Consider the following 12,525-nt stretch of genomic DNA (forward strand, 5'->3'; position numbering starts at 1 on the left):
GGCCCCGGCGGGGGGGGCCGGTAGCCGGCGGGGCGAGCAGGCCCGTGCTGGCCGGATCCGCTCCGCGGGTGAGGATTTGCGGGTGTATTTGGGGGCTCACGTTCCCGTTCGAGCCGCAGTCCCCTCTTTGTTGTGTGCTGCAGTACATGCCGGAGGGCGGCTGGACAGATCCGTTTTATTAAGCTGATCAGAAAGAGCAGAGAGGGAAGAAAAACCTGTTAGATCCCGACTCCCTTATCCCCCTTGGTTAACGTCTGCCAGTTCCCGATGTGTGTCTCCTACCGCCTCATCCAGGCTGCGTTTAAACCTTTCCAGCGACAGGTCTTTCATCACTTCCCTGGGGAGGCTGTTGCATGACTGTGAGATTTAATAACAACACAAATGCCCTGGGCTCTGACATAACCCTTAACAGCCAGGGATCTCCCAGGGCTCCACAAAGGAGAGCAGCTCTGTTTCCATCGAGGGGAGGGGGGGAAAAAGGGAACAGAAAAAATGAAATTATTTATCCACTGCCACCCAAAATTAGCACCATATTTAGGAATCAAGCCCAGGTCTCCCAAGTCCCAGTCTGGTGCTGTAACTACGGTGTTTTGAGCCAGCCTGATGTGTCTAATCCCCTTGGATCACTTCAAACAAGCTAAGATACCTTGTAGATCATATTTATGATCAAATTTCTGCTGATTTTATTCATGGTGTGGGTATCAGTTTTGAAAAAAAGCTGATAATCCAGCCTGGAAAATTGGGCTTTGTCCACCAAAGACGCCGTGTGAGGGCTCTCACAGGGAAGACATCTGGTGCCTCAGCTGAGCTGTTGTGTGTTTAAGGCCAGGAGTAGCACATCTGCAGCATTATTAATGTAGATTACAAAATAATTGCAGGGCAATCGACCAAGCTTAGTCTGACACAGCCCCAGTGTTAATGTCCTTTTAAAATGGGAGCCCTACAAGAAGCAAATTCCCAGTTCCAAACTGAGGATCTGTCAGAACCAACCTCTTGGGCTTTGCAAAGTGGTGGATGCATCTTCCTTCTTACACAGCTTAAATCCAGGTTCTTGACCTTTTTTGGTCAGCAAAACTCCCAGGAGACTTCTCATTAGGGAAGGGAATTTCTCTTCTGATTTCCTTCAGTGGGTAATTCCTGGGAGGCTTCAACTACCCTTATGGTCCTGGAGGGGGATGAAGTTTTTAATTTTCCTTTTTTCCCACCCTCAGCTCTGGCAGGGTTTGCCAGGCAGCTGCCATGTCCCCCCAAGACATGTCTGCTTTTCCCTGCCAGTTAAGTCATTTTCATCTGCCATCTGGGAGTGTTGCAGCGCTTACCTCGCTCTTAGCAAAAGCCCTGGGATGGAAAACATTAAATCTGGACAAAAGGATTATTGCAATATCAATGTTAAGCACACTTTAGACATATTTTTCACTCCTGTGGTGTGCTCATAACCCTCTCCATATGTCCAGCTCGGGGTTTTCAGTGGCAAGATGCCTCAGCATCCCCTGATGTGCCTCTCCAGGGATTACTTTTCCTGGCACATTCATTGCTCCATGGCAATCTTGTGGATTTCAGAGAACCAGATCCTGTGCTGGGCTCTATGGCACCTCGAATCCTAAAAGGAAGGATAGAGGTGAAGGCTGAAAATATATAAAGAATGATATTTAGAGAGATTTGACTACCAATATGATTTTGGTCATGTTTTCTTCTTATACAATCTGCATTTGGATAACAAACAGTGGCTTTTGTAGGGCTTGTGTGGAGGCAGGGACCATGGAAAAGAGGTTGTGATGTGTTTTGGAGTGCCTGGGACTGGACCCACTCCTGCTCTTACTGCATCTGCAGGTGATGAAGCAGCAAAAGCTTTTTGTGGGGTCTCTCAGGGCCCTAGAGATGGGCTCACCCCATGGAATCAGAGAATCCTTCAGGCTGGAAAAGCTCTCTAAATCATGGTGTCCAAGCACTCCCACAGCACTGCCAAGGCCACTGCTAGCCATGTCCCCACCTCCCCGTGGTGTTAAACCTCTCCAGGGATGGAAACTCCACCACAGGAAATGCCAGTGCAGAGTCTGGTGAGTAACAGGTGATATTCCAGCAGAGGAAATCAGCCAAGGCAGCGCTGAGAGGTTGTGTTTGAGGAAGGGGGAAATTACAGGCAATTACAGCTCCATTAACTGGAGCACAAGGAAAGGTTGGTTTCTAGACCAGGTTCTGGAAGAGTAATCAGATGTGCTGTTGGGAAGCAGCACAAAATGCTGGGTGGTTTTAACACAGATTGTGTCAGGCTGGCTCAGTGTCTTTCTTGGATATGATAAATGACTTCTGAAACAACAGGGCCCCAAGGAAATGATTATTTTAGGTGGAGACAGGAAAAAGGACAGGGAAAAAGAGAGCAAAATGCAAGGAAGACGCTTGGATTCTTCTGCAAGGAGGGATGTAAGGACAGAGCAGGCCAGAGGTTTTCAGGGGTGCTGGAGTTTGGTATCAGAATAGCAAGGTCTGAGATCTCCCAGATCAGAGCTCACCTGTTTGCATTGGTGACCACAGTGGCTGTGGCAACAGAGAGTCCATCAGGTGAGAACAGCTAAAAAGGAATCTGCTTCTCCTGGATGTGGTTACTCTTTATGAATCCATCTTAGAGGCAAAATATGATGGGAGAAGAATGTCTAATGTACATTTGAGTAGGAAAGCAGGGTGATGTTTCCAGGTGGAGCATGGCTTATGGAAGAGATTAGGGAAGAGCTGACAAGGGCAGGGAAGCCATAGGCTTCTGTTTGCCTGTTGTGTTTGTTTGCAGCAGGTTGATACTGCACCTCACTAGTCCCTTCTGCAGAGCTCCCAATGTTTCTCCCAGTGAAGCACTTCTGTCTAATGTCCAGCCTGAACCTCTCAACCTGCAATTTTTGTCTGGCACTCCTGAGAATTTGTCTCTGCTTGGAAAAGCTTCTTCTCATCCTCCTGGCAGGATTTCTGCTGTGCTTCTCTGCTCTATCTGAACTGCCAGCAAGACAGGAGATCCCAGGGAGCAGAGACTCCCACCAGATCATGATTTTTAATGGGTGCCATTAAACACAGCCACAATCCCAGGAACTGGCTGCCTCAGTTTCTGCTTCTGGAAAGCAGGTGAAGCCCAGTAGCATCCTTCTGGCCTGTGGGCTCCTCCCTGAGAGGCAGGGCAGGGACCAGCCCAGTGCTTCCAGAGCTGTGCACCTCCTCCTCAGGGCAGGCAGGGATGAAGGTGGCAGAGGGTGGGCAGGGGCTTCCCTCGGGCTCCCTCTCACTCCTGTGGGTCCCCCATTGTTGCCCTGACAAAGGCAGCGCTGTTCCTCCCCACAGCTATTCCTTGTCAGCATCCCTCAGCATTTTGGCTGCAGATTTCCTGCCCACTGGCAGCCTCTCAAGAGGCTGAACGTGGATGGAAAGGGGATGAGTGCAGCAGGCTGCTGGAAGGTGGCTCCTGGCTGTAGGATGAGGCAGGGTCAGGCCCAGGCATCTCTCCAGCAGGGGAGGGGTGTCCCCAGAAATGTCTGGAGTCTCCTCTCTGAAGTCCTCCACCTGTGCTGAGCCAGCAGGGAGCTGCCCTGGCTCCCCAGCACCATGAGGTCCAGTGGTTGGATCAAAGCCATACAAGAGCCAGGACCTGAAGGGATTCCATGCCTGAAGCAGGAGCTGTGGCCACTGGGCTGGCTCCACCATCCTTTCCCTGGCACTGCTGTGCCTGGCTCTGGCCTGGCCTCTGATGCTGCTTTTGCACCACACTTGGCTTCATGGTGTGGGTCAACTGTGAGACCCCAAGACTGCAGAGACTGAGCCTTGGGAGCTGGGTGATCCCCAGGCTCAGGAGAGACTCTTCCAGCTCCTGGGCGATCCCCAGGCTCAGGAGAGGCTCTTCCAGCTCCTGTTCACCTCTTCCCACACTGGCCAGCGGAGAGGGATGATGGCTATGGAGCTGGGGGGTCAGCACTGCCCTGTGTGTGGGTTTCACTGATCCTACACAGGATCTCATGGACATCCATCCCCACAGCCACCAGCTCAGGCCAAGATTTCCTGGGGAAAGCCCTGCCAGCCTCTCCGAGGTGCCTCGCCGTGCTCTGTCCTCTGAGGATGGAGGAGGAAGGGGGCCCGGATCCCCCAGGCCGTGCTTTGCCCTTGGGGAAGCCTCCTGCAATGGAGCAGCGATCCCTGCAGTAAACAAACCCTTCCCAGCGCTGCTAATGGGAACCATCTGGCAGAGAGGGGCCCCTCGCCCTCTGCACTCACTCTCCTTCCCTGCCGGAACCCACTGGGCTGGGAACGGGCCGGGCCGGCACCGGGAACGGGCTGGGCCTGCACCGGGCCTGCACTGGATCTACACTGGGATCCAGCCCTGCCGGGCCTGCACCGGGAATGGGCTGGGCCTGCACCGGGCCTGCACTGGATCTACACTGGGATCCAGCCCTGCCGGGCCTGCACCGGGAATGGGCTGGGAACGGGCCGGGTGTACCCCAGGAACGGGCCGGGCCTGCACCGGGAACGGGCCGGGCCTGCACTGGATCTACACCAGGATCCAGCCCTGGTGGTTCTGCACTGGGTTCCAGCCCTGCTGGCCCCTCTGGAGAGGGGAACAGGGAAATGCTCCCTGCACCCTCCTGGCTGCAGGAAACCTGATCCTTCAGAGGCAGGCTGAGGTCGGGGAACTGCCCTGGGGCCACCCCAGATGTTCCCTCTCCCTCCATCTGCCCCAGGGTCAGGCAGGAAGGTGAGAGGGGATGCAGGTGGCTGTTGGGGAAAAGCTCTGTGATGGAGCAGAGCAGCGTTGCCTTCCTCCCTTCAAACTCCTCCCTGCTTGGAGCCATCAGTTGCTACAAGGGGCAGGATGAGAGAAGCTGGAAGGCAAAGGGGTTTTCACCTTGTCCTGAGCCGAAAGCCTGAAACTGCTAGCATGACCTGGAGAGGAGGACAGTCCTCGCTCCTGCTCTTTGCAGGCTGTGCAAGTGGCTAAGGACTTTAGGGAGCAGAGGTTTGGGACAGTCACATCTGGCAGTTATGGTGCCAGTCTCCACTGGCTTTGCCACACATGCCCGCTGCACCCTCAAATCCAGCGAGCCCCGAGGCTCCCCGAGCCCTTGTGAAGGCTTTGTAGCATCAGTGTGGCAGCGTGTCCTTAGGCACTGCCCTGTCACCACATTCCCTCTCTCCTGGTGGCTGCCTTGGGCCCCAGCCCCAAGCTGTGCTCCTGGGAAGAGCCATGACAGCAGCCAAGAGCCTCCAAGAGTCCCTCTTGCAGTTTCTCACTTGTTCTGGTTCCCTTATCGCCCCAGCACACCCTTCCCCTTTGAGATTTCTGCTCTTGCCTCCTGCCCTGCAGCAGGAAGGAGCTTTGAAGGCTGAAGGGCAGCAGCTGCAGCGAGGGGCTGGCTGGAAGCACCAGAGGGTCTGTGCAGGGTGGGCAGAGGGGCTGGGTGAGAAACATCCTGCCATGGGAGGGGGATAAGTGGGTGGAATTGAAGGGAAGGGGGTTTGGGGACATGAGGAGCAGAGAAACAAAGAGTGGGTGGAAGTAAAAATGGGCTTATCAGAGAAACCTTGAATGGTTTGGGTTGGGGGGAGCTTAAAAGTCATCTCATCCCAGCCCCTGCCATGGGCAGGGACCTTCCACTGGAGCAGCTCCTGGGGAAGGGCACGAGGGCTGTGGGAAGTCTGGAAATACCCAGGGAGAGAAGGTGGCTGGGATAGGGGAGGAAGATGAGCTGCAAGGGAAGGGAAGCTGGGGGAGGACAAATGTTTGTAACAAAGGCTGAGGTGAAGGTGAAAAGCGGGTGAAAAGGGTGAAAAGGTTGTGCATCTGTGTCAGAGCTGTGTGTGGAGTGGGGACACCAGGTTTTCAGGGTCCCTCATGTTCCCTGCAGGGTTTGTGCTGGGCTGTAGGACCCGACAGACCCCAGAGGCACAAAGAGAAGGTCCTGTCCCAGGAATGGGGGCAGGGAGGGGCTGTGGGGGTGGCACCCAGCAGCTGCTGGGTTCAGCAAATAACAACCAAACCGCAGAGAGAGGGGAAGTGATTCTGATAGAGCAGGGCTGGGCCTCAGCTGGGGCTGGGAAACGTTTGCAACCAGGGCTGAGAGGGGCACCCGCCAAGTGCCCAGGACCTGGGGAAATGCTCTTTTCAACTCTGACAGCAGCCACGAATTTTAGATGCTTTGCTGATGTAACTCAAGCTTGCTGTCAGCTGCTGGGGGTTTGGCAGCCAAAGAGCCCCCTAAAACTCAGGACATGTTTGCAAATGTCCCTGTGAGGTGGGCATTGAGGAGATGCCCCTGCCCCAAGCCCTCCACCCTGATGTGGCTCTGCCCTGGGGCTTTCTCAGTGTCTAGGCCAGTCCTTGGGCAGCAGGAAGGTCTTTGGGGTGGCAATATGAGGCCAAGGGGGTTCAGTAGGGCAGGAAAGGAGCCCCAGGCAGAGGAAGGTGCTGGTTTTCCAGCTTTTAACTCATCCCCATCATTGCAGAGCCACCCCTTCACCCTCCTTTTTCTCTGCTCTGCTCCTCCCTTGGCAGCATCACTCAACCCCAGAGCTCTGTCCTCTGTATTCAAACCAGGGCTCATCTTTCATGGGTGTTTTGAGGGTAAAGTGCAGTGGGGAAAACCCCTGAGGAGCTGTCAGCGCTTTTTTAGCTCTTTTTTACTGATTTGCAATGCTGGTGGTTTTTTCCTGTGCTGGTCCCAGCCCTGTCAGCCTCATCCTCCCAGGGGCGCACTCAGTGCATCACACAAGGCTCAGCCTAAAGGCACCAAAGACAAAATCCCCATCACTGGCTCTGCTGAGCTGGGATCAGCAAGACTTTTCTGGGCTAAAATTAGACTAAAACTACAGTTCTTCCGCCAGCAACACCAGTTCTTGAGTGGCTGCATTAGTGAAACACGGGGTGCTGGTTTTTCTGCCTTGGGGCCAGCCTTGCTGCCAGTGGTTATTACCTGGCAGGTGCTTCCACCTGTGGGTTTGGAGCAGAATCCATCCCATCACCTTCCAGGTGTTCAGAGCCCCAAACCCTTGAGCTGCTATTATTGCAGAGCTGCATCTCCCATCCAGTTCCCTGTGCCTCAGTCTCTGGGAAGGGCTGATCTGACCCTGGAGGGAGCTTTGAGCACACCCCAGCTCCTGCAGGGCTGCTGGGGTTGGTGATGAAACCAGCCCCACTCCTGATGACATTTCCTTTCCAGGTGTTGCAAGAGGTCTGTCTTTGACACCTCTGCAGTGGAACCTCGACCCACAGCCTTCAAGCTGAGGATTAAACAGAGGGAGAAGGGGAAGGAGCCATGTTCCAGGCCACGGGAGCAGCCAGCCCAGCCCCAGCCCATGTACGTGGGGTTTGTACCCTGGGGTTTGGATGGGAATTTCAGCTGGGTTTGGGCTCTCGGGGGGAGGGTTGTACACAGAAGCTGTGTTCCTGACCTGACACTTTAGGGTGATCAAAGGCACAGCCACAGCTACTCAAAGAACAGGACTGGGGACAGGAATGTTCCAGCAGAAGGTGCTGTTTGCAGAGCACGCTGGACGCCAGCCTCAGGCTCTGCTCCATGCACAGCTCCTGGAGCTGCTGTCTGTTTGTTTGTGTTTCCATGGCTTTCCGTGATCACAATTGAGAGCTTTCAGAGCTGGAGTGATTGGAGATGGAAAAACATAAAGGTTCAAGAACATCTCCTGCTGGGACAGGATACGGCCCTTCCCCGAGGGAAGATCTATCAGATATGGAATGGAGAGCGTGCCTGGCTGGCCAGGAGGCTGCCGAGAAGTGACAGCAGCCCTGGGCTGCTGCAGCCTTGGGAACGGATGTCTCAGCTCCAGAGAGGCAGCTTTTCCTCAGCTCTGGTCAGCTGAGCCTGGAAACAGCACATTAAACCCTAACCCCAGGAGAGCAGCTGTGGTTGTTCTCCCAGTGCCAAGGGATGCAACTGGTTTTACACAGCCTGAGCCTCCTCCTGCCCATGGCCCGCTGTTGACTTTGGCTCGTGCTTCCAGCCTCGTGGGACTGAGAGGAAAATCACAAAATCGTGTCCCTGACCTCAGGCACTGAGAGCAGCTGGGAAACCTCTGAGGAGGCAGCTCAGCGAGGGGAGAGCTTCCTGCGCCTCCCTTGGACAAACTGTTTCCAAAAATACAAAGGAGAAACGATGGGGAAGGACAGGGCAGGAGGAACAGGGGGTGGGGATCGGCCTGGGGGCAGAGAGGGGCAGTGCTGGGCAGGCAGAGCCAAACTGCAGCCAGAGGAAGGACAAGGACAGCAGGGTGACATCTTGGGGGATGCCCTGGGGGTCCCACTGCCCTGACCTTGGGAACAAGGCCTGAGGGGGACGAGCCAGCCCTGAGTGGTCACTTGCTGGAGTGCCCTTGGATCCCGACTTTGGGAAGGAGGGAGCACTTCCATCAGTGCCCGGGAGGGTGGAACTCCTGGGGTGGCTGTCAGGGCCCCAGCAGGTGTGGGGTGGGTGCAGGATGTGCACTGGTGAGGAGAGATTTGGAAGGGATGAGCTGTTGCAGCTGCAGGGACATGATGCAGAGAGACCTGGGGCACAGGCAGAGGATGCTCAGCGCTTGGGGCTGTGCCCTGGTGCTGCAGGGCTGAGCTGCAGCAGCCCCAGAGCTCAGAGCTCTGCCCTGCGCCCTCCCCACACCCCCAGGGCTGGGTGCCTCATTTCCTGTGCAGCCCCACTGTGAGGCCTGAAGGGGAGAAGAGGAACTGGAAACAAAACCTCTGCCCCAAGAGGCTCTGGGACAGCGAGGGGCACCCAGCTGTGCCCAGGGGGAACGGACCACTGCCCCCTGAGCCTGGGCATTGCCCCCTGAGCCCTGTGCACCTCCAGCAAGGGGAGTTAATTACCCCCTCCAAGGGGCAGGAGCAGAGCTGCTGTGTGGAGGTGCATGGGCCACAGGTGGTGGTTTACAGGTATGTGTACAGAGGGGTTTGGTCAGGGTCTTGTGCCAAGCTCTCATTTTGCTTTCTCCTTCCCTTTTTAGGAGGCCAAAAGCAGCTCAGGAGGCAGCACAGTGCAGCGCTCCAAGGTACCTTTGCTTTTTCTACACCACAGAATCATCCCAGAATGGCCTGGGGTGGAGTGGACCTCAGAGCCCACCCAGTGCCATCCCTGCCATGGCAGGGACACCTTCCACTGTCCCAGGCTGCTCCAAGCCCTGTCCAGCCTGGCCTTGGGCACTGCCAGGGATCCAGGGGCAGCCACAGCTGTTCTGTGCCATCCTGCTGGTTCTTGGCAAGGGTGGAAGGCCCAAAGCCCCTGGGCCAAGCTCCCACCCAGCCCAGCATCAGTGGTGTGGCCCAGGGAGGGTGAGGGACGTGGGGCTGCTTCCTGCTCCCCAGGGCTCCGGTGAATGGAGGGCAGGGAGGAGGGCAGTGGAGGGTTCCAGGTTGTCCCAAACTCCTTCCTCATGCTCTGTCTCCTTTTGCTCTGCCCTTGGCCAGTCCTTCAGCCTGAAGGCACAGGTGAAGGAGATGTGCACTGCCTGCCAGAAAACCGTGTACCCCATGGAGCGCCTGGTGGCCGACAAATTCGTCTTCCACAACTCCTGCTTCTGCTGCAAGCACTGCCACACCAAGCTCAGGTGAGCCAGGCTGTCCCTGTGGTGGGACAGGTGACACTGCAGCTCTGCTGAGACCCTCCCAAATAGTGTCTCCCCCATCACAGCCCCTCGCTTGGCCAGTAGCCAAAGCCCCCCAGCCCACCCACCACAGCAAAGCAAAGGTTCATCTGCACACCTGGGCCCAGCTAAACCCTACCTGGTGTGGAAGGAGAGATGTTCCCCTTGAGAGCAGCCCCGGGGGAGCACGGAGCTGAGCCAGAGCCTCCTTCTAGAGGACTCAGAGCTGAGCTGAGCTCCCCTGGGACCCCCCCTTTCTACTCACAGCGGCCTCCAACCGCCTCTGCTGGCGGGGAGGAGCGGTTGGGTCCCCTCCTGCACGTTGTCCCCTCTGCTGTCCCGGTGTCCCCAAGCACCCCCCCGGTTTCCCCAGTCTCCCTGCCTGCTAACGCTGCCCTCCCTCCCCAGCCTGGGCAGCTACGCCGCGCTCCACGGGGAGTTCTACTGCAAGCCCCACTTCCAGCAGCTCTTCAAGAGTAAAGGCAACTACGACGAAGGCTTCGGGCGCAGGCAGCACAAGGAGCTGTGGGTGCACAAGGAGGTGGAGAGCGGCCCCAAGTCGGCGTGAGCGGGGCCAGCCCCGCCCCGGAGCCCCGCAGAGCCGGAGGAGCTGAGCCGGGAGAACTGAGCTGATGTAGAGCAGGACCTGGGCCAGGGGAGAGGGGGAGCCCCTCTTTGGGGGGTGCTCAGAGGGGTCCTGCAGGCCATCAGGACAGGGTGAGCAGGGTGCAGCCCCGAGACCTGGAGCCCTCTCTCTGCAGGCCCCTCTCCCCAGTGAGATCAGAGCAGAAGCAATGTCCCCCATGGGACCCCCAGCCCTGCTGATCCATTTCAGGCCTTTCACCATGGAGAAAGGATGAGCTGGGGGCTTCTCCAGCTTGTGAGCCATTGCAGAGCTCCCAGCCACACCAGCCCTGCACTGCTGGGGCTCTGGATGAGGGAGGAGGGTCCCTGGTTTACATCAGCTCAGTTCAGCTGGGATGGTTCAGCCTTAAGGTTTCACAGTGTCTGTTTTTTATATTTGCCTTCCACTGGTACGTTCTGCGCTGGAGCCTCGCGGCAGCTCCGCCTGCGCGCCTTTATTTTTGTAATACAAGGTTTCCCAGCCTTCCCTGTCCTGTCCTGTGTTCCCAGGGGCCTGGGGAGGTGGCACTGGTGGTCAGGTCTGCCTCTTACAGCCCAGGCAGTGTGGAAAGAGCTTGTGTCCATGCAGGATCTGGGAAACATTCTTGGATCCCTGTGAGTGAGTGAGTGAGTGAGTGAGGCTGCTGGCTGGGCTGAAACCACGACAGTGGGCTTGGGAAGTTCCCTGTCAGTTTGTTATTAAATCCTTCCTGGGAAGGCAGCCAGGGTGCAGGCCCCTGGCCAGAATTCCCCCTGAAGCCCCCAAGTTTTTGGGAACCGAACCAGCATTTCAAATTCCACATGAGTTGCCCTGTGAGCTGCACAGCCCAGCTGGAACCTTCCACCAGCTTCCAAATAGAGCCCAGACCACCCTCAAAAGGCATTCACCAGCCTGGGGATCCCCCAGGACTGGATCCACCCCTTTGCCCTGATGTGTCTCATGCTCTCCCCTCCACATCATGCCCTGTCCCTCAGTGGCTCTGCCAGAGGCAGGGTGGCATCAGTGCTGGGCTGGCCTCACAGGTCTGCCCTGGACCCATCCCACTTCCAATCCCCTGGTTTGGACAGCACAGTCCCTACAAATTAATGAGCCCAGCAAGCCCTGCCAGGCTGGAGACACAAATGCAGGAAAACCAGAGAAAAGTGGATGAGTCTGGTTTTAATTATTATTTACCTCTTTCCTCCAGGCACACTTTGTACAGCTGTGCTCAAGAACCCCAATTTGTCTTTCAAATTCTACAGGAACTGGGCTTTTCAGAGCCCCCACATAGAGCAGCAGCCTTGATATCAACATGCCTGACTGATCCTATCAGCTCTGCCGAGCACGTCCTGTCTGGGAGAAGCCAGACACAGCCATGGAAACAGGAGATAAGGATGAAAGAGGGAGAAAGGTGGGGATGGGTAGTCCAGAGGAGGAAGAGATGGCACAAATAGCCCCTGGTCTCTGAGGTGCTCCCCCTGCTCAGTACAGCCCTGCTGGGGCTCAGGTGTGCACCCACAGTGACACAGGTCACAGTGACATCTGATTTTGGGGACAGCACTGGCTGAGTGGCCACAGGAGCCTGATGTTGGACAAGTTCATTCTCCTTTTCACTGAACATCTTTTCAAAGGGCTCCTGGGACACACAGCCACCACAGGGACTGTGCACACAGACCCCGGCAAGGCTCTCAGGGGGCTTTTGGGATTTACACCCCAAAAAAGCCACCCCTGAGCAGCCCCTGCTGAGGGGCTGTGATGCTGCAGGCTTGGGGCCCCTTCCCTGGCCCCTTCCTTCTTCAGAAGGCTCAGAAAATGAAAGCAGAGCCCCCAGTTCCACTTCCTGCCTCAATTCCCATTCCCTCAGCTCCCAGACTGCTGATGAGCAGCATTTTAACAATGCAGGAGGATTTTAGGGGGGTAGGGAAGCATGGAACCCCCAGGTTTTTAAGGTTGGGTTTTCAGTTAGAAAGAGAACATTAAACCAGAGAAATAATGATCTTTCCTTGCCTCCTCCTCCCTCTTTGGGAAGAATCTCCTCAAAGTGAAGGTAACAGAGAGCTCCCAAGTTGTTCCTTCTTTGGCAAAGGCAGGAGCTGTGGGCTCTGACACACAGGGGGTGTCAGGAGGTTTGTTCTGGTTCCAGGAGGCATTTCTGGTCTGAGTCAACTGCACCTGATGGGTCTCATCTGTGCTGGCACAGCCCCAAGAGTCACACCTGTGCTCGGTTCATGGGTTTCTACTGTATCATCTGGTTCCCCCCCTTCTGATCTGTTCACATTTTACACTGACAAATATTCCAGCGTTAC

At 56.1% G+C, this 12,525-nt stretch overlaps 2 protein-coding genes across 2 annotated transcripts in view; one reads left to right on the top strand and one right to left on the bottom strand.

The window, feature by feature from the left end:
- The window catches only part of LOC102034144 (E3 ubiquitin-protein ligase RNF113A-like), a 6,558-nt gene extending 6,410 nt beyond the window's left edge, over window positions 1-148 (bottom strand). Inside the window, 1 exon segment of the mRNA XM_014310779.2 lies at window positions 19-148. Coding sequence (XP_014166254.2) covers window positions 19-148 — 130 coding nt within the window.
- Window positions 149-7,183: 7,035 nt separating this feature from the next.
- LIMD2 (LIM domain containing 2) lies at window positions 7,184-10,723 on the top strand. Its single transcript, XM_031064388.1, has 4 exons — window positions 7,184-7,322; window positions 8,980-9,024; window positions 9,440-9,579; window positions 10,024-10,723. The coding sequence occupies exons 1-4, from the start codon at window positions 7,281-7,283 to the stop codon at window positions 10,181-10,183; spliced, it is 387 nt and encodes a 128-aa protein (XP_030920248.1). The 5' UTR covers window positions 7,184-7,280; the 3' UTR covers window positions 10,184-10,723.
- Window positions 10,724-12,525: the final 1,802 nt, after the last annotated feature.

Source organism: Geospiza fortis, unplaced genomic scaffold, assembly GCF_000277835.1.
Source record: "Geospiza fortis unplaced genomic scaffold, GeoFor_1.0 scaffold344, whole genome shotgun sequence".
Classification (NCBI taxonomy): Eukaryota; Metazoa; Chordata; class Aves; order Passeriformes; family Thraupidae; genus Geospiza; species Geospiza fortis.

Coding starts and splice junctions, on each gene's coding strand:
- LIMD2 (XM_031064388.1), top strand. CDS start 7,281: ATGTTCCAGGCCACGGGAGCAGCCAGCCCAGCCCCAGCCCAT. Junction 7,323..8,979: donor CCAGCCCAGCCCCAGCCCAT/GTACGTGGGGTT, acceptor TTCCCTTTTTAG/GAGGCCAAAAGCAGCTCAGG. Junction 9,025..9,439: donor GCACAGTGCAGCGCTCCAAG/GTACCTTTGCTT, acceptor GCCCTTGGCCAG/TCCTTCAGCCTGAAGGCACA.